The 26,004-nt window shown below is 34.6% G+C and overlaps 1 protein-coding gene across 2 annotated transcripts in view; it reads right to left on the bottom strand.

The window, feature by feature from the left end:
• Window positions 1-26,004, bottom strand: part of Eip63E (cyclin dependent kinase Eip63E) — a 943,842-nt gene that overhangs the window by 164,473 nt on the left and 753,365 nt on the right. For both annotated transcript variants that reach the window (XM_081746810.1, XM_081746811.1), the window contains exon 4: window positions 1,676-1,866. In XM_081746810.1, coding sequence (XP_081602936.1) covers window positions 1,676-1,866 — 191 coding nt within the window. The remainder of the gene's footprint in view (window positions 1-1,675; window positions 1,867-26,004) is intronic.

The following is a 26,004-nucleotide window of genomic DNA, read 5'->3' as shown; positions in this document are numbered from 1 at the left end:
TTTTCACGCTTTTGGGCGGTTCTAGCTTCGAAATTATGCAAGTTTTCCTACAGGTCCATATGAACTTTTTAAAAATATTTGTTTGAATATATGGAATTACTCCTTAAAGTTTGTTGTTAAAATTCATTAACATCTTGAGTTGTTAGCATTATAGAAAAAAGAGTGTACATTGATGTTGATGTAATCAGAAACTCACAGGATCAAAACAGGGACTTCTCGCACCAGAATCGAGTGCTATACTGCTGAGCCACAGGGTATCATAAAAGTACTTCGATTTCTAGAGGACAAAAAGGAGGCGGTATCTAGAGTTCGTATTAAAAATAATTTTAAAAAAAACGTGAATGGGTATGTTGTTGAAAAGAATATATAGATAGGCATTATTATCACATAATACACTCTCGACTAGTAATATTTTAGCTTATATTTGGCTACATCATTCCAGTTATTTTGATCTCAACTAGCGACTGTTAGTTGCTATGAACATACAAAAAGAAAAGTAGGTTTTGCTTGTCGTGTACGAATACAAAATTAATAAATATTTTAAATAAACATAAATCTGGAACGATGGCTTCATACTACAAAACGACAATATTTCTTTAGACAGGAATTTTCTTCACTACACACAGGGATGCGGAATGCTATAGAAAGGAATTTCCCCTCATCTCGCAGTATCAATCCTGTCTTCTAACACACGCCAGTATTATACAGAGTCTAAGAACATAACACACGAATAAACATAACATTACATTGGTATTTACTGATTGACGGGATTCCCATATATTGTAACATTTGATTCGAATGATGGTATTGCATCCTTCGAAGTCATGGGAAATATGTTCGTTTACACATAAACTCAATAATTAATTCTACGTTTCTGGCTTGGAGTTACTCCGCAATACATATGCATTTCTATTGATTTAACACATAATTGTGACTTATTTAGTAACTTCTAACAACCCTGGAAATACTCTAGTGGATGTTAGCAGTTGCAATAGAAAGTCTTGCATGGGCTTTATCATGCCATACCATAGCTAATTGTGATTATAATTGAAATACTACAAAAAGTTGTCACTATTTTGAAATTTTCGTTTAATATATTCTTTTTTAATTTCAGCATTTGCATCACTAGCGAAAAGTGTGGCCAAATCAGCGAAACTACCAACCCTCGTCTCTACTTTCTTATCCTTGCTTTCGTTTGTAAGAAATATGTTACGTTAATTAAGATAAATAAATCAATCTACAAAAGCTGTATAATTTTCCTTGATAAAGAAATATTGAAATATAAAGAGAAAAACAAGTTAATTCGAAGTACTCCTTCAGGTCCAAAATTCGAATAGTAACAAAGGAGTTTGAAAGCGCGAGATTCCATCCTTGATCATTATATATTAATCAGTAGAACCAGAACAACAGTTCTAAAATGTACAGTTTTCTCCATGAGTATTTGCGAAACAGAAAGAAAAATAAAATGAAGAACGACGACAAAATGACCTAGGAAAAGGAAAAAAAGAGAGAGAGAGAGAGAGAGAAACTGAATCATCCGAAAAGATTACACGTTACTTATTAGCTGATTAAAGGCAATTCTAGTTTCACTTTTGCATAACACGAATAATCACTAACAGGCTACACATAACCCCGGTTCTTTAATGTCAAGTATAACGAAAACATAAGTACTTACCCCAAAGGCAGAGTACCGCTTCGTACGCCGTTGCTCCTTGTTAAGGAACACTTCGGACTTCGGTCGTGGCGGTTTCTTAGGCCGAAGAATAACGCGCGCCTCTTCTCGTATGTCCTCGTCCAAAAGTTTCGAGTCACTCGAGACGGAAAGTTGCCGGTGGACGGGCTCATGGTCGCCCAGACGGTCCCAGCCTGGAAGTAAAAGAAATGTACATTTCAGGGTTTGAATACAATGCCCACCTTATGTGTATGCTCATTGACTACTGTTTAAAAATTAACTACACAAGTATGGAAACAACCAGCATTTTCTTAAAGCTTATAATATGTAGACCTAATACGCAAAATTATGTGCATAGGTATAAAAAAAAAAAAAAAAATCACAACTCTATCTCATCGTTCCAGGTGAGAATGGCAGTCCGGATGGACATTAACAAATTTGAGCAACGAGTGTTTGTGAAACACCTTTTTCTTAAGGTGCTTCAGCCGAAAGTGGTCTACAATAATATTGCGAAATAAGGCACTATCGTATATCATAGTAAAAAAATAAGACTAATTTCAAATGTAGAAAATTTGGACTAGACAATGAAAGACTGTCGTGACCAATTTCTATGATCACATACAGATGCCTGACACCATTTGCTGAATAATTCTCTACAACAGCAGGATTCCGATCCGACAAACAGAGAAATAATTACTTATCAGCCATGAAAGATTGTAAAAGGATATTCATGAGAACTTGGCACGAGGAAATTTGCAGAAAAAATGTTATAACACTTATAAGGTTAAATAAAATGAACAGTAAAGTTACAAATGTAATCAAATTAACCATTATCAGTGTAGCTCTGAAAGCCGTAATACATAAAAGATTATTTTGCCTACTTAAAGCTGGTACGAAATGATTTACCTGCATATAGGTACTGATGTGTACCATTCAATATCGAACATAAAAAATACGGTCAAAGATCGAAACTGCAGTAAGCACGGTGAAAATATGGACTTCATATACGAATTTTCAGAATAACAGGAACTTCTTCTTCGACCCCTCCGAATGTTATTACTATATCCAAAGACGTTCTTTGTGGGGACGATAGTATTTTGTTACATTTCACTCAGATAAAACCGATTTTCTCAAGAATAACACACGATAGGGATGGGAATTCGAAACCTTCCTTGTGGTTTTTGTTGGGTGCCATGCCTATCTCATGGTATTAATTGCGAAACACGGTTACTTTATTTTTCTGAATTATATATTTTCTATCTCCATCCACAACCGAAGCTGAGAGAACATTTTCTTGCTACTGTGCACTAGTATGCCTATCAACCCAGTTCTGTACCTCCAAAGACAGACTTCGTGAATTTGTAACGCCATAATTAAGAAACTGTTTGAGCAATATTCACACACTGTAACAGCGAGTTTGTCTTCGATTTCTGAGTTTTTATGGATGTGATGTGATCGTTCATTCTGGATCTCAAGCTACCATGGATGAATTGTTAAGTTATGACACGGACGTGTAGTGCGTATTACCGCTGTTACCGGCGGTAACGGTAAAAATATTACAGTCTTTCGTTGTTTTCATATATCTTCAAATTTCATCATCGATATGGGAAGATGTGTACATTTTCCTTTTCCTTTCTCTTTTCTTTCTTTTCTTCTTCTTTTTTTTTAAGTTTGGATGGCCTATGCTTCATACACATTGTGAACGAATGCAACATGCCAACACCAAATAGGAGCATACTGTTGTTGATACCGCAGATTTCAGAGGTAACGCGAACCCCGATAGCGTTCGTTCACTCCAGAAGCACCTTTTAGCGTGCCAGCCAGAAGCATCCTATGCGCTCGTATTTGGACTTCCGGAATAGCCCTTATGTTACCGTTCGGCTGAGTGGAACAGGAAAAAATAGGAACGTTCCCTGTCAAAACAAGGAGAATCTAGAATATCATCAACTACTCACCGTCAGCTTAGGAGTTTCGCTCTCCTCTCGCTGTAGAGGATCGAGCGGGCGGTAATTCTACTATACTGTTTCGTTTGCTTCCCCATTCTAAGGATAGAAAGTTGGCTGCAATTTCAGTATTCATAAGGTTATTTCATTGTCTTAACAGAATACAATTTCGGACAAATATAAGTAGCAGATTTTTCATACTAATAGCATTTAACACGTGTTACTGTGAGACTGATGTTCCAATGCATTATTTATATGTTAGTCTATCATTTTTACACGACTTTTGTATGTTAATACGTTATCTTTAAACTTGAATAATACAGCAACAGTGAACAAGAAGAATATATTCCATAGGATATTCTAACAAAAATTTAATATAGATTTACTTTGATTCAAAATAAAGTTTCTCATTGAATGTTAATTTGAGCTTATGGGCATTATTTTTTTTTAAAATTGAGATTTTATTTCTGTTTAAACAGTATATAAATTTAGATGATTGTCTCATGCCTGAAGGAGCAAAAATATTGTCAGTCCCTGAAGTGTCATTAATTATACAGAAATGCCTATTGATGAAACACATTGTGCTATATGGGGACTGTTTCAAGAGCAAGGGGGAATAGTAATGATAATTAGAGCGAAGCAGAAATGTTGCCCGCACTCCTTCCAATTCGAGTAATTATTATTATTTAGGATTTATGCGAATTAAGTTGAAAATATTTTGTTTTTAATTTAGTATAGAAAACTTTCGATGCAACAAATTTCCAACTCTAGCCGCTAGCCTACTAGTTTAATTTGGACTTTGATGCAGTTTGATGTGTTGAAAAATAACTGTGCAATCGTCTTCATCGTGCCGCAGTTTGACTGTCTAATTTTCAATACGGAAAACTTGTTGCTCAAACATACGATGAAACTCCAGTTATGGTTGGTGAGGTAGGGAACTGCAGCCTCTTGTTAATTATATTTTCATTCTTATGCCCATAGACTTAATTTAGTTTTAGAAAAGTCCGTTGATTATACAAAACGGCATAGGCGTAAATAGCGCCCCCGCGACCCTCCCGGCGGGAAGGGGGGCACGAGCTCCAGGGGCGCATAACTAAAGGTTGCGGGAGCACTGAATCTTCAAGTTACGCTACTGGAAAAGGTTTTTTTTTGTTTTTTTTTTAATGTGTTGGGACTTGCTTCTTCTTCCTCGAGGTCTTCAAAAAGAACAAATGCTCTGGATTATGTAGTCAATAAAAGTATCCCAATAGTTTCAAACACAAGGTATGGAACTATTGAAGTAGGGTAAATGATGTGCTGTATAGCCTTAAAGATGAACTGTTAGGAATCTTTAAATCCATGATGGATAAAACCGACGAATAGGATCCTCAAACCAGAGTTTGTGTAGCAAAATTCTATGAAACCTTTCCAAGTTTTGACTCCAATCTTTTACTTGAACTGTTTTCTGTTATAGCATCAAGATAAGAAGTCTTGTTCAATATCTTACAAAAGAAAGTTTATGATGTAGGTTACTGCAGAAAGAAAATAGATGACTTTGAAGAATATCTAAGATCATTGAGAGAGAGTTTCAATTATATTTAGTAAAAAATGAAAGAACATGAAGAGCCACATTGTTCAAAAAGGTCAAGAGTAAATGAAGTGGAATTTGACCACTTTGCCAATGCCTATAGTTTGAAATGGTTGATACGCTGAAAGAAAAAGTGAGTACTAGATTTTCTGATATTGAGAAACAAGAGTTACTTGTAGTATCAGCAACCGGTAACAATCGTCAAATTGTCACGCCACGTCACTGAGTTATGAATATACAAAAATCCCAAAATAACCAGTGAAACTTTCTTGTTAGCATCACAGTAAGAAAGGATACGTGGTATAGGTGCATTCATCATTTAAATTTTCAGTACAAATATGAGTAATTTAATAAATAATATTCTTATTTAAATATTGTTGTGCTTATTACTGAATGTGTATAGTCACATATGTCACATGCACATTTTTTTTAAATGCTTACGTTTTTCCTTAGGTATTTTTGGTGTAAGCATAAGATACATTTTTACTAGTTGGAACTCATGTGGTTCGGATTCTACGGTCCTATATGTCCATGTTTCATACAGACTCGGTGATAAAAGGGACGCTAAACTTCAAATCAGCAAACAAGATATGTCCTTGATTACTTAAAGACCTTCTTTGAAGCCTATGCATAAAACATGCTATCTACCGGAGTAAGCAAAGACTTTAAAAACAAAACTGTGTGTTTTTAAGTTTTCCTGTACCAGTCCATTCGTTTTCCTACGTTACTCACAGCCAACATTTTTCGTTTACCGTGTAGTTTTGACAAACGTGTGAGTTATTAACTCCTGGACTAACGAGGGAACCTATCCAAGTGCGACTCTGACTTCGAGTCGAGACTATGGTCGTTGGATACCTTGTCCCAAAAGAACATAACACGAAAAGTGATACATCCTCGATCGCAACCGTTGCAGAGATATAAGCGTGAAAAGTTAGAAATTGAGCTGCATACTATACATTACAAAGTCAGCTTCCGGGTCAGATTTTTCGGAAACGGTCAGGTAAGGAACCTCAGCGAATACATGTCAAATTAGTGTTGGGAGCCCACCACCTTTTGAATGAAAAAAATGTTGCTCCCGGGGCACTCGCAGGGTCCCAGGCGGGGTCCAACTCAAAATTGGCAAATGGAACCGGGGGTCAAGTAGCATATTGTATGAAAGCTATTGTTAAATAAAAGAAGATAGAACAAATCTCAACTTAACGGATTTAGAAGAGTGGCCATATATTGTCTGGTGTAGGTTGTATTGACATTTTGACCAGTTGCCCGTTTGTACAGGGTCATCATAGAGAGTTGAGATTTGTTCTATCTTCTTTTATTTAACAATAGCTTTCATACAATATGCTACTTGACCCCCGGTTCCATTTGCCAATTTTGAGTTGGACCCCGCCTGGGACCCTGCGAGTGCCCCGGGGGCAACATTTTTTTTCATTCAAAAGGTAGTGGGCTCCCAACACTAATTTGATATGTATTCGCTGAGGTTCCTTACCTGACCGTTTCCGAAAAATCTGACCCGGAAGCTGACTTTGTAATGTATAGTATGCAGCTCAATTTCTAACTTTTCACGCTTATATCTCTGCAACGGTGGCGATCGAGGATGTATCACTTTTCGTGTTATGTTCTTTTGGGACAAGGTATCCAACGACCATAGTCTCGACTCGAAGTCAGAGTCGCACTTGGATAGGTTCCCTCGTAAGTATATGGGAGTTTATAGTTTCATTTCAGATGTGTGTGTGTGTGTTGTGATACTTTATTTCTCGGAAACCGCTGGCCGCATCTGACCAAATTCTGTGGGCATCGCTGTATTTGGTCATCTACCTCGATCAGAGACAGACTCAGTTTAGCTTGGATCGGTCAGAGCTTAGAATGCCGGGAGCTTCTCGGTTCAGTCACTGAATGTCACAACCATTTGTCATTTTCAGAACAACATTTGAAATTAACTGTTGTTTTCCGGTTGATTTTAATCCGAATGCGGTTTATTAATATTTTAACAGTTTTTTTTTAAAAGTAGTCCTTTACCTAATAATCTTAGAGCTTTCCTACTCAAGTTCAACAAATATTCCTTTCTCTCCAATCTTCACATAACAATAAACAGTATAATTTCCGGTAAGAATTAACGTGTACAGCAAAATGGAATACATACGTACACACAACCAGAAGTAAAGGAAGACAGTATTTTAAGGAACGACTTAAAATTGTTTTTTAAATGCTATACCTTCACCTATTTATGCAGATTAACAGATCAAAAACAATTAATTATGAAGAGACAGATATGTACTCATAAGAATCAAAAGAGAGCAAAATCACTTTTTTTTTTTTTTTATCCATGTAATAATGAAAAGCAAAGGGAAAAGTGTTCCGTAAAATGGTAGCATTTCAATAACAAGATTTGGCCACTATGGACTGTTGCCAAATGTACACTATAATCTAACATGAAAGGCTTGATATCATGGATGAAATGGAACACATCTATGATCGTTGTGTTCCTGCCTGGAAGTCATTGGAAGGTAGACCACATTCACCCCCCCCCCCACACACACACGCACACACACCACTTTACATAGGCAATTTGGACGAATGCAGAGAGCGAAAGAGAGAGAGTGTAGAGAGATGGGTAGAGAGCAGTAACAAACGGTAACATGGTTTAATTACGAGAAATGCTCAAAACAACACAATTAATTATACATCCAAGAGTAACTGAATTCGATACATTTGATATGTATCCAACTCTTCAGCCTATGATTGCAACACACAAAGGATAAACAAGAATAATTTGATAGTGTTACACAACACCATCTCGAAATATGTAGCACAAACAAGCTAGTGAGATGTTAAAACAGAAACATGGAGAGTGCAACTCAAAACGCGTTGATTACAAGCTTTAAGTGCTATACTAGGTTCTCTTTATATAGAACAATGCTCTCCTAATTCTAGGTGTATTTATAATACCAATACAGTTTCACTTTCTTTCGGAAATGGACTCGCTAATATATTCTTCAGGATCATGATCAAATAACAAAGAAAGGGCCCTGGTCGACCAGATGGCGAGCAACTGGGTGATGCACGATCAGCAAATCAACTACAAGTCATTAATTTCGACATGTGAATCACAGTCTAAGTACTACTTCACTCACGTAGTTCTCCCACTTCTAGTTACAACGCTGCTGAAGCGGATTTTGAGCTCCCACTAAAAGTCTACGAGCACCGAACGTCATGTACGATTCAAAGAAGAATGATTTACTCCCCTAAAAAAAAAAAAAAAAAAAAAAAAAAAAAAAAAAAAAAAATCTTGTTAAATACTTCACCTGGTCTCTTTGGAGTAACTGTTCAGAATGTATGGTAAATGGGAACGAATTCAGACACATTGATTATTGTCCTCACTTTGTCAATAGCAAGCTTTGTAATTTTAGTATTAAATTCCACTAAACCGAATACTATCTTACGAAACCAGTTTGCAATTGCACAGTGTGATATGCAGAAAGACATAAAACCATTTTTTCCCCACTTTTCGATTTCTTTAAAGAGGAGAGGAGGAAGGAAAAGGGTAGGGAGGAAAATATATAAAAAATATTTTCATATTGTCAGTACGATGAACCAAACGTTTGCAGAAATTTATATTTTTTTTCTTTTTATAACAAAAAAAAAAAAAAAACTACGAATTTTAAACATAGCTGGAAATATATTTCATTCTGCTATTAGGTATTTTGGAAAATGGGAAATTACAGCATTACTCATATTTAAATTAAATCAATGTCTCTTAAAAAAAACTTTTCGTAGTCATATTAGTAACACATTAGATGATTATTTACACACGCATTTATCACCAAACAAACACTTATTACAAGAAATGAAATAAAGGAGAAACAAAAAAGGTAAGTATGGAAAGGTAGATTATGAAGCAGATGGCAAAATAATCTCTTACACAAAGATAATACTAGAGTACAAATCGCGAGCCGCGGTGGCTCAGTGTTAGAATGATCACATATGCTACTTGGGGTCCTTAGTTCGATCCCAGCTCGCGCCATGTGAACTTTGTGGTGGACAAACTCCATGTGCGTGGGTTTCCTCGGGGTTCTCTCATTTCCTCCCACTTACTTTATTCCATCATTTCATTCATTTCTCATCATCACCGTCTACTTTAGCTTAGCCGGCACAATCGTGGGACGTAAAACTTAAAAATTTCATTACAGTGGAAATAAGCGTTTCATATGACTTAGAAACAAGTGCCATCACTAATTAAAATGAAATAAATTAAATTGTGAGAAGAATGCTAATGGTTTGTTAATAATATGAATATTTTTTAATAAAAATATGTCTTCTTGTATGTGATTTAGGCCTACTATCATGTGATTTTCTCTCTGTAATGTATTTCTCTAATGAAAAAACATCTTTTATTTTTCTAATGGAAAAATAAATTCTATCTTATTAAATCAACATGATTACATGTTAGAGTTGTAAAAGAAGACTAGTTGTTTCACTTAGTCGAGTGATAGAAATAAAACTGATTTGGTAGTCGAGTGATAGAAATAAAATTGATTTGGTGCAAGAAATGTTTTAACTAACAGTATATCTTTAAGTTTGTACCCTAATCTTTGTGCGTGTACCTGATTCAGACAGGCCCACTTAACACTACCTCAGAAAGCTCAAACATATACTGATAAAAGTAACGAGTCTCCTGTTTGCGTTCCATTTTAAAAACATTAAATTAACTTATTATCCAGTTACTACTGAAATATTTATTTATGAAACAAGAACAAATAATAATTGTGAGATTGACGGATAGACAGATAAATGGTGTATTAATATTATTTATACAATTTTTGAAGTGGTTCGAACCCGAAAAAAGTACGGTAATGTCTAATATAAAATTATTCCGATGGTAATTTTAAGAGGAATTAATGTTTGGCATGACAAGACCTCAAAAAATTATAGATAATTGAAACAAATTATTTTCTGCTTTTAAGTGCTTTATTACTGTTATTATATGTTTTTAGTGCTCTTGTTATTTTTTGTATTTTAGTGCCGGTTTTGAAATCAGTAAAGTTGGTTATTTTCTTTTAAAAAGTTTTTATTTTTCGTTTCTCAGTGCATTTCTGAGGTTGGTTATTTTTATTTTAAAAATTTACTAGCTGAACCTGATGATATGATGCTTTTTTTTTTTTTTTAATTTCAACACTTACAGTATACCCGTAAAAATGTAATAAAGAAAGAATGGCCATGTTTTTTAAATATTCAATTAGAACTGGACAATCTATGCAAAATTTGCAATCGATCAGAGAAAACGTCATCTTTCTAGAGCATGTAGTTTCCGAGATCTCATTGTCGAAAAGATTGGCTACAAACAAACGTCCACAAACCTATAGTTTAAAAGAAATCCAAAGATGGCAGAACAATTCATTTGCATTGATTTTGGAGAAGGCTTATTAAAATACAAAGACTTTGAACAATAATTTTAAAACATAAACTTTATTAAAAAATGTATTTAAATAATTTATTTAAAGTACACACACTTTAAAATATTAGTTTGTTAAACGTGAAATCACAAATAACCATAAATCAATGATTTGAAATCCAAAGTTAAAGGTTGGAGTTCAGGCATTTTCATTGCTGTTGTAGCATTTTAATAGGTAGATAGATAGACTAGCTGAACCTGCGCTCTCCACACAGCGCATCATTCACATATGAGTACAAATCTCCTTGTTATTTCTCATATCTGTACATGTCCTTTTACAGACAGAAGTGAAAGACGTCTTGATTAAAAGGGCAAGATATACCGTAAAGGAGAGATTTTTCGATTACTTTTTCAATATCTTGCACCGTTTGCAAGATTTGAGCCTACTTCCGGTTGAAGTTTTTAACTCATGTATGATCAGTGTTTTCTTTCTTCTTGCATGCATAAGCAAATACATTATATACACAATTAACTATGCCAGTGATATATGGTGCTCATTGGGCAAAACACACCAAACAATAAAGATTCCCCTTAGACTGAAAAAATGGTTATGCTTCCTTTTTCATTATAATTTGGCCATGAAACAAACGCGAGAGATATGCAACCCCTGTATACAATTATGTTTTGTTGGAGTGTATAATGCGTAGGATATGGTACTTTAGTTTTTTTTTTTTGTTTTAATTTCTACACTTCGACTGTACCCGTAAAAATGTAATAAAGAAATAATGGTAATATTTTTTTTTTTTTTAATATTCAGTTAGAACTGGAGAATCTACGCAAAACTTGCAATCGATCAGTGGAAACGTGATGTTTCTAGAGCCTGTAGTTTCCGAGATCTCATTGTCGAAAGGAATGGTCACAAACATATAAACGTCCACAAATCTATAGTCTAAAAGAACTCCAAAGATGGTATTATTATACCGCATTGACTTGATCCCTAGTCTTCTGTTGCAAGCGCTGCTATCCTCTGAAGGAATTCTACTCGCTTTCTCTCGCTTAGCAACAGCTGAACCCTTATTGGCTCAACGTGAGGGTGTGAGCTTTAGTTCGCATTTTTGCCGCGGCTCAAGACATTTTGGCAGCACAATAGCAAAATTAATTTGTATTAAATTATTTAGATCTATTTAAATTATTTATTTAAAGTACACATACTTTAAAATATTTGTCTTTGTTAAAGTGAAATCACAAATAACCGTAAATCAAAGATTTGAAATTCAAAGTTATAGGCTGTAGCTCTGGTGTCTTTATTGCTTTTGAAGCATTTCAATAGATAGATATTTTCTGAATTTTAGATTTTTTTTTTTTTTTGTTATCTAGTAATTTAGATACCTAAACTAACTGTAGGACACTAGCTCTATAAAATGGGTCTCCTTACGAAATATGCGTTAATAATTATCAAAATAATTGAAATATTTATATTATTATTATTTATTATAGGTAAGAACCTTCCTCGAGAATGCTCATTACATTAGTTAAAGCTACATCAAAAGCTCACGCAGTCTTAAAAAAAAAAAAAAAAAAAAGTTAACTTTTACGCACGAGATGGTGTTAGTGTCGCAAGTTCCAGGGAATAAAAGTCGCAGCGAGTCCGGCCAGCGCTATTTCACAGCTATGAGTTGCAACTAACAGATATGAAAAGAGTTGGAATTTTTATAAATAGACGTAATGTAATGCGCCGTGAATATAAGTGAACTTTCCGCAGAACTTTGCTATATTTTAAAATTTCATTTTAACTAAGGCACAAATGCTGCATAGGTGAAGAAATTTGTACTGATTATGAGCAAGATGCGTTATCAAAAGCACCCCTCCCCCTAAAAAAAAAAAAAATGTTCAATCGCTTTCATTCTGGAAATTTCGATGTCCAGGATGCTCTTCACAGTGGGCGGCAAATCATATAAAAAGCGGATGAAATTTTGGCCAAAGTGGAGCAACATCGGTATATAAGCAGTCATGACATCGCCAAACCAAACAATATTAATTCATTTGGGGAAAGGTAGCCACAAATACGTTTTCTCAACTTCTTTGTTATACGCAACTCGCACGACTATTGATTGTAGTATATTTTAGGATATATTTCTCTACGATGATCTAGAAGTTATTTGATTTTTTTTTTAGAAATAATTATTTTTAAAAAAAATATTTTATAGGTATAAAGCTTCCTTGGAAATAACTTAACCGATTAATGAAAACCGCATTGAAATACGACCAATAGTTCTTGATATAATCGCGTACAACTCTACAAGCATACATATATAATTGAGAACCTCTTCTTTTTTTGTTTGTTAAAAATGCACAATTATGCACAAGTGTCTATCAGTATTACAAGAGAAAAACCGCCAAGAGGACCATGAATAGAGGGAGCGATATTTCAAGACAATCTACACCACCATCACCTTTTCAAAGGATAATCTGCGGAATCTAAAACCAGGTCTTTCATCAAGTGACGCGCTTTCTCTTCGCTATTCCAATATCGACTTTCTTCTTCGTCAGTACGACTATCTTGGCAACTCTCGGCTTAAAGCACTGAAATTCATAGCTTTAAGAAACAAAGAAATTTAAACATGTTTTAAATTTTCCCTTTCTACTTACCGCAGGAATGAATTAATATTAAAACTTTCATTAAATAACAATCGTGCCCCAGTATAGGTGTAAAAGAACACGGTAATTAAAATACAGAATGAAAGAAAATGAATGGTATTTTTTTGAAGTTTTTACTCAATGAAATTTATTTAAGTTTCGGAACCAGATAGATTACGATTCAACATGTTTCAGATGGCATAGCAGGAGAAACATAATTAAACTCAATGCCTGCTTTTGAATTCGAGAAAGGACATCAGGATGATCCTCGCAATTAGATCAGTGATTTTGATCGCCAGTTGTTCTTACCAGTTTAACATTGCAGACTACTGGAGCATGCCACCCAGCCTTTTTATAAATAAATAACTCTTGTGTCCATGTTGTAAGTTAATTTATAGATTGTTTCGACATGCTCTTCTAAATTTAAAAAAAAAAATAATAATAATTTAAAAACTTAAATAAACAAATATTACATATAAACATTTGTTCATTATACTTCCAATATTTCATAATTTTAAATTTCATATAATCCTGACTCCACTGAAGATTGTGTTTTAATTCTTTCGTAAGTCAGAATAATGAAATGGTGCTTATAGAACAGTAGAATATGCCTGCAAAAGCGAGTGACTATTCAAAACCCATGGAGGATTAGTAATTTCACCGTGCAGTATATAACGCAGTGTACAGAAGAACCCTTCCGTTTAAATTATAGCTAATAAGCATACGAGTCAGGCTATCGTATCCACAATTTAAATTACACATATGTATCAAAGTCCAAGAATGATCTACCGCGTTTGAAATTGAAAATTAGGACCCAGTTTAACTGCAAAATAGTGCACAAAGAAAAGTTCCACAAAATTCCCCTTTCTTCTTGACATCCCTATTTCTTCTTTGCTCTTCCTCAATTAAATCTACCCTCACAACGTTACTCAGGCACGTCTCGTCCACACCAATTAGATGAACACTTAGAGAGTGCAAAATTTAACGATTCTTTCTCGACATTGCAGCAATAATTACTCGCATCCCTTGGTCCAAAGAAGAGTTAAAGTGTAAAAAGGGTAACCAAAGAAGAAAAAATAGGAGAGATTATGACAGAAAACACTGCATGGGTTATCTGGAATGGGAAAGAACTTGTCTACGGACATTTCCTAAGCCGTTAAATGTCATCTTAAACTTACTGCCTTATTTCTTCCCCTCTTAGTGAAGGCAATCATCAAGCTCCCCCTTTCTGTCATGGAAATGAGCATCAATCATCTGAGACAAAAAGAGATATTAGAAACAGCTGTTAGGCAGTTTTATATCTATTTCTTTCACTTACATATGAGAAAAACTATTACGTACATTAATGTCCTCTATATACACAATACAACAGACTGTGCTGAGAATTTTTTAGAATACAAGGATGATTTGGTATTTCCATTTTAATTTCATTCACATACTTCTACAATTTTGAGACATCATTTACAGTAGTATCCGGTACCATGTAGGCCCGTATCCAGGGGTGTCTAGGGGGGACGGGCCCTCCCTACATTTTTGCTGGCCCCCCTAACATTTTCACGGTAGGCTTGCAAATGAACTATAATATGCTGATGATGAGTAATGTGGTTGGATACCCCCACCCCCTACATTTTTGGGTTGGTTACCGGCCTGATACCACGTACCTCTTACGGAGGGCAAGAAGAAGAAATTGTACTGATTTAATGATCCCTGCAATATACAAAAAAAAAGAAAAGAAAAAGAAAAAAGAAAAAGAAAAAAGAAAAGAAAAGAAAAATAGAAAAAATGTTTAGAGCCAGATCTGAGAGTAAGTTTTGAAGGTTCACTGCAATACTCCACCAAGTTTGATAAACCACATTTTTAAATTTAATTTTAAGGAACTGCCTGGTTTTAAATTGTACATTATATCTGCCTGCGAGCTAGCTAAACAAAAGCTATCCTTAGCAGAACTATATCAATTTGAACAAACTCGAACAGTCAATCATTAATACCTAAACGGTTCAACCCTGTATTTGCTTGAGACCTAGTTAAACGAAAACTATCCTTAGTAGAACTATTAATTTGAACATACTCGAATAGTCTGTTAATATCTAAACGATTCAACAGCCAGTTTAATTCTAAACTGATATTTGATAATTTTTAAATTTTCAACATCCGAAATTCTAAGAAATTTTCTACGTTAATTAAACAATACTTCAAACGTAAGATATGTATGAACTTTTTATGCACAATTAGACAGTCACGATCACGTTGAAATGGATGCTATTTCGAAAATATATTCCCAATCGCTCAAAAGAATAATCAAACTGAAGCATAAGCTACTGTCAATTAAATAACGTATCCTTTTATGTGGAAAATTTTACTTAAAAACTTTCCAGTAAAATTACATAAAAATCTAGCAAACATGTTACCATTTCATATTTGAAATCTGTCACTATACTAAGGGACAGTATTTACGACGTTTGAAGGTGGCGGTTCGAGTTCCATTTAAACGCTTTTAGCAACTGAGAGCGCTGCAGTGTTACCGGAGAAGGATATTCCTACTAATTTTTACTTCCTACTAATTTTTCTAAAATTTTCCATATACTGCTATCAAGTAATGTCAAAAAGCAGTATATATATATATATATATAATATCCTGGTCGCGGTGCAGTGTGTCTGCTTAGCTACACTTCCTTACTTCACTGCAACACTGCTCCAGAGCCTTCGTTTCCTTCCATTTGTCTAGCACAGTTACCGCTTGAATTATCGTATTTCTAATTTAATTCGCTATCTAAAATTGTAGTTTCTTCAACAAAGGATACTGAGGAGTAAGATGTGTACTGCGCTCAGAATGCTCCATTTTGAATGACCATTGCCAGTCATTTTAAGATATTTTACTTATTATTTATTTACAACGAACAAACTCTTGAATATGTCCACAGCTAATTTTACTATGTTTTAAATTCAAGAACAGAGGAAGAAAAGAACAAATTATATAAAATACGCATACAAACACTGCATCAGTTAACATAGCGAATGAATCTTTCTTCCAATTACTATCCATGTGCATGGTACATAATCAAATCCAGAATTACGCTGAAAATAAATAAGAAAGCGAATGAAGATAAAATGAAACAAAGCAGAAGACCTTCACGATAAAGAAAAGACTCCTATTATTTATCATGTACCACAAAATGGCAAGACTCCAAATGCACGAAACTTTTCTTTTTGTATTAAATTATCTTGTTGGAACGAAGAAAAACAAACCGAAAGGTAAAAAGCAAAAATTTCGAGACCTATCGAAACAGATTACATCACATTCATCTCGGTACTCACCCTTCCTTAAAGCAATAAAAGCATTTAATGCATTCTGTTTTGAGATTTATTTTCTTCGTTTATCTATTTTACTCCCATTCTCATTCTATCTTCTTTTCTTGTTGAGAGTCTGTTGTTTCTCCCTCCCCCCATTGTTACGAATAGTGCAACATTTCCTCCGACCATTCTCGGAAGAAGAATGATATTCTGCCAACTCCTTCATTATGGCATCATTAAAATTTAAAGACTGAACCGGGAGGAGGGATCTAAGGTCAAAAGTTTCCGACCAAAGAGCAACCACAACAAGAAGAGAAGACAACGATAAAAAAAGGAGAGAAGGTGGAGAATGAAGAGGAAACAAGAGACGCCGAAAGAGAAATTTGAGGCGAAAAATACAGAAAGTGTTAAGGACTTCATAAAATATATGCAAGCTTTTCTTGCCAACACAAAGTATATTTAATTTCTCAAGGCACATTGATATTACATGAAAAGTTTCATGCCCTGACATTATTAAAATTTATTGACGCATTACCTCAGAAACAACGTATCTACAGGAAAAACTATGTTACTACATAAAAGACTGAGAATTGAGCCAATTTCCAAGTTTAACGAGTGTAAAGGTTTTTTTTTTTTTTCGTATACCAATTTCCTCCTCCCAACGCCCTGAAGCCCTTGACCTTTTACGTGTTCGTAATTGAGCAGTAAGGCTGAAAACTATCCCCGCAACAGACACCTACTATTCAATAACAGGAATCTGATACTTGGCAAGCACTAAGACTAAAACTAACAATATGACTCACGACAATGATTTTTTTTTCCTTTTTATGTATCAAAGTTTCTAACGCTGTCTATCGCAAAACCGAAACAACTTAGCCTTATCAAGTTAATGCTGAAGAGCTGAATGTACTAGTTACAAAACACAACAGAGATTAATTCTAAACACGGAGCGAACCAACAATTTTATTAAATCTAATACACTTTTGCTTAAAGGTGAGATATACTATTTCTACATGAAAGAAAAATCCACTAGGAAGTCCCATACCTCCTAATAGTAGTATTTTCTTCTTCATATACGTCAAGATGCATCAAAGCTATGTTTAGAGGATGATTGAGAGTAACGTGCTCAGTTGTAGATAAATACTTTTCCCTTCCCTCTACGTGTAAAAGTCTTTCTTTCAACTTTACCACTATACCAATTATTTAATTTTTCACCTAAAATTTAAGACATATTATGAAAACGGATAAAATGCGAACAGCAAATAACAGAATGGAGTTAAATGAAGAAGGAATAATTTTGGAAGAAAATACTTTATGTGTCCTTGAAGCCCACCCCATGAAGTACCATGTTTCGTGTGAAGATTGTAATGTATGGGACTGGATATTGAAGACGGTTAGAGGTCTTCGAACTGTGGATATGAAGAGTAGGAACATTAACACTGTGACAGGAAAATTAATGAGAAATCCTTCGGCGCTGGAGAACCTGGTTCGATTCTCAGTAGGAGCTTACATATGACTCGAACACCAATTCGAATCTGAGTTTTAACAATCTTTTTAGCTATCTATATATGTTTAGAGGATAAGAAAACTGAGAACAGCTGTTCAGTCGTGCATAAGCACACTGACCATTTACGTTCTTTTTGAGTACCCTTCGTTTTTATTTTATCATTCTAGGAATTATCTCGTCATTTACATGCACTCGAGACATTATGCAATTTTTGAACTTTCTATACCAGGTAGCTTTCGCAGCCCATTGAATTATACAGGAAAATATTCTTCCCCTTTTATTGAAATAATATATATAAAGCTGAAATATTCTGATTTCTTCCTCATAGACATTTTAAGAGCTACAGCGCTGAAAAGGAACTTAAAGCTCAAATTTTTCAATCAATCAACAGAAAATCTGGGACTTCCAATTAGAAAAACTGGGAAAAGCGGGGGCAAAAATATTGGAAGTCACTTTAAAAAGAGGAACAAACTGGTTAGGATGTTATTTGGAAATAGAAAATGTCTTAATAAGAGCTCGTTAAACAGCGATAATGAAAAAAAAAAAAAAAGGTGGAAGAAAAGGTTACAATTAATATACAGTAGTAAAGCGGATAATTCTCAGGTTTATGCGAAGATATTAATGAAGGAACGTAGTACATTAAAACTTCTCACTTTTGGATTACAAGTGACCTGTAAGTGATAGCAGAATACTTCCAAACTTTTTTTTTTTTTTTTGTGGTACTTGCCATATTTTTTCTGAAGTTTTTCTTCTCAAAACTGCGATTTCTCTAGTCTTGATTATTATTATTATTATTATTATTATTATTATTATTATTATTATTATTACATCATTTTGTATTTAGGAAACGAACTATTCGATTTAAATCGTCTTGGGAGACTGGAACCACAGTATGTACCTATTTAACAGGTAATACGATCAATAGATTGTATTTCCTTAATTTCTTCCACTTAATTTGATTTTGATGCTTGCCTTCGCAGTCAATGAGAACGCGAACAATATATTCATTGAAAGCATCGATATCTTGTTTTCCAGTGCTATTAATGATAGTAAACGTACTGATACTTAGTGTTAAAAAACGAACACTGCTTATAATGATAACAATAATGTTATATTAATAGATGAATCATTCTTAAAAATACGAAAAAGACAGTACAACTGGAACATTACATGGTCAGTTTATTTCAAAGAGTCAGAACAACCATCTATCTAATGCAAAATGTGAATACGTACACGGAGTAGTGTTTTTGGGTATTGTTAATCAGTTACGAAAGATTAATGCTAATTTATATTCTACAGCTGGCTATCCTACCTTTTTCTAGTATATCACGTTTTCGAAGTATCTCTAATAACCCGTGAATGATAGGATATTGCCTTTTATATAAAGACTTGTCAGAATTTCTATATTCCCTTAATGTTCTCTTTTAAAATAAGTCTTTTCTGTTGTATTCGGCACTTTTCACAAAACACTATTCATGTACTTATTGTACTGAAAAACATCATATGCACCAGTTCCCTTATTATACATGACTGCTTCCTCCTACTCCATAATTCCATTAATTATTTACTTATCACTCAACTGAATCTACAATTTCCTTGAACTTACAATCTATAACCGTGGAAGACAACGAAAAGACTGAACTTCATTTGTTTTAGAAGCTTCTAATTGGGTACCGTTTCGCGGTAGAGAAATGTATTCGAAGTATTTTTTTTGTGAAACATCTACTCTCGAGTACTTTTTAATAGGTTTTCTGGTATTTAAAAAATGCATAAAAAGTTCAGGCCATTGCATCAATTTCTTCCTCGAACGAGAAATCAAGAATCTCAAGAAAGAAAGTAAAAGAAAAAACACCTCATCATATCCTTCCCATCTATGCAACCAGTTACATTAAGAAACCGAGCGGGTTGCATAAGCAAAAGGCTCTAAGTGGATGATGAGTAGTTCACAAAAGGCGAAGATTGGTAATTGAATTACGAATAACAGACACTGTCAAGCCAGACAGGGTAAGCAGTTGTGGGCCCTATATTGCTAATTCCCACATAAAGAAAGTGCAAGTGTATCGCTTTCTTCTATAAACTCCGCTAACTCGTAAGAACTGATCATTTGGAACGGTTAAATGATGGATTAATTTCCGCCCAACATGACCTCAATGAGCACCCATGTTTAACCTCCAATTGCTCAATGATGATGTTTTCCTCCATTAACTCTTGGAAATATTGGTTCTAATCTTAGCTACGTCTTCACACAAAATTATTTCTTCTTCTTCTTTTCATTAAAGAACGTCATCCATTATGGTTTGACCTGGTTCCAAATACGCGGGAAACTCTCAGCTCGCTGGGTTCCGCTTTGTCGTTCGCCAAAGCTTAAGTCAGCATTTCCTTCGGGAAATGAAACCAGGAAAGCGAGGATTTGTTTGTTTTCAGTGTGCAACACACACAAACACAAGCAGAAGACAGAGGTTTTTGAAATTACTCCAGTCCTATCTGAACAAATTACTAACACTGGACCAAATTAGGTTCTCCACCCTATCTTGATAGCTACACACACACACACACACACACACACACAAAAAAAAAATTCTTCAATTCGGCAATAAGAAATTGAGATTTACTTAGGAAGTTGACACTGCACCAAAATTGGAAAAATGAAATAAAAACGTTCCGAATTAATTTTATTCCCACAAACACTCTAAAATACACTAAATTTCTCAATATTTATTTCAGAAACTGCTTTTTTTAATATTACTGCCTGTATTTTCAGGAATATCTAATGATCATCATGTTTGTGTAAACAGATGATCTTCCGTCGTTTGGCCTAATTTTTTTTGATTAATCAATCATTTAATTAGTTATTACGAACAAATAATAAGATTTACATCGCCACTTTAAGTCAAATAAGGATCCTTATTTTGCTTAATCCTCGTTACGCCTAAAAATATGCAGAGATGAAGCGAAAATACCACTTTCTTGATTTTTCTCGAAACTCAACTTTTAATCTGGTTTTGCAGGTTTTACAATGAAACAGGTTCGTATTTGCACGTTGCCGTGACATATTAGACACAGAATCTAGAAGGTTAGATTAGTGAATGTTGAATTTACTTGCTGATTTGCTTAGTTTTGATTCGTAATTAATCTGACTGATTTTCGTTAATTAATTTTAGATAAGATCATAGAAAGTAAAAGTAGCTTAATTTTAAAAAAAAGTTTTTTCATTGATCAGCTAAACTAAAGGAAACTCCTCACAAAATAAAAGAAAAATAATCAATTTTTTAATAAAAGGTAAATTGACAGGGGTCAATTTATCAAAATCAATAATATACGTGCAAGTATACATCAATTTCTCAATTTTTCACTGTAATAGACAGAGAATTAAATAGGGGATGGTTATAGATGTCCGGATCCCCCGCTCCCGAAATCCCGACTTTTCTGTAAATTTCGTGTAACTTTACGGACGATTATATAAATTTTAATACAAATTTATCCTCCAATTTGGACTCACCAAAAGCTTTGGCCCCATTCGACATAAATTCCTACGTACGTTCGTAGTAATAGGGATTGGTTTTCCTTCAGTTTTACTTCCATGAATTTATTGGATCCATGTTAGGCATAACGAGGATCAGGCAAAACAAGAATCCTTATTTTACTTAAAATAGTGGGCACAGATCTAATCACTTATGTGTTATAACAGAATGATAATTAGTTAGATGTAACTAAAATAGGGTGACAAGAAACAGAGAGATTACTAAAACATTAAACAACAATAGGTTACGTAAACGAAGAGGAATCCATAGGTCCAATGCCACATAAACGCAAGCTCCTACTGGATCCGATTCTTGCTAATCCAATCTAGTAAGAAATGTTAATATCTTCTTTCCTTAGATTTTCTCTTTACATTACTGTCCCAGCTTCTCTCTCTACCCAAAGGTATTTTTCTCATCTGTTTGCCAAATAGACATTCTATACGTCTCTTGACTATACCTAAGGTGGGAAATCCTGAAGAAAGGGGGTGGAGCAATTCCCCTAATTTTTGGAAGAAAATCCCCCACTAATAACTTACAAGGAGGTGGATAAAGCAGAACTATTGTCTATTATTATCAGACCTATTGTAAGTTCGCAAATTAATTACCGTACAGTAATTCATACGAAACATAGAATTATATAAATTAACAAATTAACAGGTAAACTAGTAATTAGTGGTGTCCCTGATCTTACATTGTTTAATAATATGAATGTTCAAGTATGTGAACAATATATGTCAAAATTCCAGTGTAAAGAGCTTTTTTCACTCCTGTTTCTCCCGTATCCTGCGTATACCCCATGCTAGCTATGTGCTCCCGCCTATTTTACAGCCAGAGATATCCAAACTCGTGAGCTCGGATTTCGGGCTTAATCAGTATTCGGCTCAATAAATGAGTACAAGCCCGTGTAAGCATGAGCGAGTGTAAACCTTATCGGGGATAATGAGCCCGAGCTTGAGGAAATGCTAGTCTGAGATAGCGCGAGCCTCATGAGATCAGTGAGCGTGAATCTCATTGAGGATAGTGAGCTAAGCCCGCACGAGTTCGACGAGCTTAAATTACAAAATGATCATATTTCATCATTACTCGTAGTGCATTTGGTGGTGCGCATGCGTACACATTACGGAATTCTACGTGTTGTAAACTTCTTCAAGTTTTGTTCGTTCAACTTTATTTTGAATCTTTTCTTCAATACTTCATTTTCGAATAGCTTAGCTTGTGCAAATTCCTGAAAGTTGAACGATTACCTTAAGATTAACATAGCTTATGGTAATCGTTTATTAGAACAATTCAAAATAACGATTCGTTCAAGACACGAAACAACATTTTCACGACACATTGAGACGAGATATGCAAACTCTTGTCTCGCAGGCAACACTACCAACCATTTATATCTTATTTACTCTTTTTTAATCTTTTCTTTTACAGATTGTATATCTGCACGTATTTAAATAAATATAAACAAAATAATTATCGTTTCATTTAATACCCAATACTTAAAAAAATAAGCAGGTGTATTCCACTAAATTGAGCTTTGTTCTTTATTCCTATACTTCCGAAACATTACAAGAGGGAGTGGGAATATTAACCCTTTAGGGGCAACTATAGTGACACATTAGGAGTCTATGAGTTTATATGCTACGCTCGTCTTCAAAGGGTTGGTAACACAATTACATTATTTTTGATAAGACATTCATGTGTACTATAAATTTTCATAGTTTCAAAACCTAACGTACAGCAGTCAAAACTTAACGTACCAACACAAAACTATATAGTGCAGGTAGTAATTTAGGTTGATATTCAAATCAGACTTCTCTTCTTGTCAGGAGAGCAAAATCAGTTGGGGAACAGAGGTAATTTCTTCAAACCTCGTTCACCTTTAACGTCACATCACTTTATGAGATTCTGTCTCACAGCTCATGTGACTTTCTTCATTTCTCGTCACAGCTATAATCTCCCAGCCTCACAACCATTTGTTTCCCGCAAGTTTAAAATGAAAATCTGGTAACTTCCAATATTAATATCTCGTCATATTACTGTTGGTCCTCAAGCTCATAAGAACGCACAATTATGGCTATTCCCATAGGTATGCTACAAATGTGAAGTTTCATGCTTTAGAAGGGTTTTGGAAAACATGCTCCGTCTCTCCACGAAGAAAATTATTAGTTTCGTCTGCCTTTAACCTTAGCTTCTCTTGCACTCCTTGTGGCTATGAGGTTCGCACATTCCCGGGTTCGTTTCCCGATGACAGCTCATGTGGTTCGGATCTCGTGTAAGCTGTAGGTTCACGTTTCGAAAAGCTTCGGTCCTGAAAAATGAAAACCAACAAATCTCAACTTTTCTAGACCTTAACCTCATCATGCTTCAGGATCTCAACTTCATTCAAGTTTGACATAAATTTCTCCTTAATACGATAAAATAATAATAATGTAATAATAATAATAATTGATACGATTTCAAAACGCTTTTAATCCATCAACTTCGCGTATTGATAATGAAGTTGAGATTTGAACTCACGATCTCTGACAGGAACGCTCGATTGAATGAATTAGCATCCACTTTCAGCATTGATTTATGAACATAGACTTAATCGTAAAATTTTAACCACATTTGACACATGGCGAGAAAAATTCAAAACGGAACAGATTTTTATTCAAGATTTGTCAACATGAATATATAAATAGAATTAACCTAACTAAATTCCTATTATAATGTTTGAGAGATGATTTTATTCACGAAAACAAACCTATGTGGAGACTACAAATTGCGATCGGCTGTTTTAGAGTTACGAGTATTTCAGTATGTAAACAGATAAAATTTGACACCACCTAGCACAAATACTAATGGATCAAGAGCAGTAATGGCGAATTTATAATCGTTGCGGGCCAAGATTGAATAAGAACCATACTTCAAAAAAAAAAAAAATCCTTCCCCTCGAGAGAATGGTACTCTGAACGTTTGTAATTATACATTTTACAAATTTTTGTTTTATTCTGCGTATCCTATTTCCTGTTGCATATACCGAAGCCAATTGGGGGCTGAGCTACAACCATTAGAAAATACCTCTATGAAACCTACATCTTTCTAAAGCTTTCCTGGTACCACCAGCCTTACTATGTAGAACACGCTTGGTAATCGAAGGGTTCAAATAAATATTTTCAAAGTTAAAAATCAAATATTGATTAGAGTATGTTATGATGGCCAGCTACACTCTATCTGTTACGTACATTATTTCACCTTTATTCGTGGACCAAGAGAAACAAACTTGCGGACTACCTTTGGCAAACACTCCTTTACAGGAAAGGGTTCCAGAGATATTTTACACTTTTAACTAATATTCTTTACTATAGAATTTCAGGGGCACCGTAGATGGAATTGATCATAGAAACTAAAGAATCTTGAGTAACCGTACCAGCAAAGATGTCAATATCTGGACATATAGATTACTGGTATTTCACCTTCTCAGGCTGCTTTCTCTGAGGTATTAGTTTCCGAGTCTCATAGTTTAATTTTTTATATTGCAAGATTTATTTAAGAAAGAAAAATACTTTTTCTCATATATATTTCCTTGCCCTCGTGAATAGAAAGACAAAACGCTTCTCTTCGTGTATAGCACCAATGCTGCAATAGCATTTACCTGCAATGTGTTTTTCGATTTGTAAAACCAAAGAATCTTTATTTTGATAGCATTGAATATTCCAACGCAGATAGAAGTACTACGACTCTATGAATATCGTCAAAGCTAGCTGGGGACTTCGCTCCCAGACTTCAAATTTGCTTGGCCTACGGCCTCACACTTCTCATATTCTTGACACATCTCTAAATCTTAAGAGATTTCAAGATATGCCATATTGTTATAACAACTGCAATATTTACTCTTTTTGTTCCGTTTTAAAGAGAAACACCAAAATCGCTTAAAAACATCTTTCATTGACATATGTCTACTCGTAAGGAATTTCGAGATATGGCCATGTTATATTAACAATTACAATCCCCACCCATTTTCTTCCTACCTTTTCTCTTCGCTTTTAAGGGAAATATCAAAAACGCTGAAACACGTGTCTATTTTAAATGAGAAGTACAAATACCAAATTTCATGTCTCTAGCCTTAAGAGATTCCGAGATACGGACATCTTATTATAATAATTGTAATTCCCACCCTTTATCCTTCTCACCCCTTTTCTTTATCTTCAAGCTTAACAGTATTTCGAGATGTGATAATTTCGTTATATGATAACAATTATAACCTCAGCAGTTCTTCTTTACGTCTTTTTCTGCTTCCCTTCTTGGGAAAATAATAATAACGGTGAACCGCGTCTAACTATTTTAACCTTGAGGACGCAGAAAATGGACTCCCTAAAACTAAAAGCCATTCAAGCTTATAATTGGGTATTGAGTGATCTGACAAATTAAACGCAACTAAAGCTAATAAACTACACCTGTCCTCTCTTTCCTGATGTGTTAATATACCAAACCTGTC

The sequence above is a fragment of the Thermobia domestica genome, chromosome 18, assembly GCF_964235325.1.
Source record: "Thermobia domestica chromosome 18, izTheDome1.hap1.1, whole genome shotgun sequence".
NCBI lineage: Eukaryota > Metazoa > Arthropoda > Insecta > Zygentoma > Lepismatidae > Thermobia > Thermobia domestica.
Note: the sequence above shows the minus strand (reverse complement) of the source record. Positions and strands in the feature narration are given on the sequence as shown.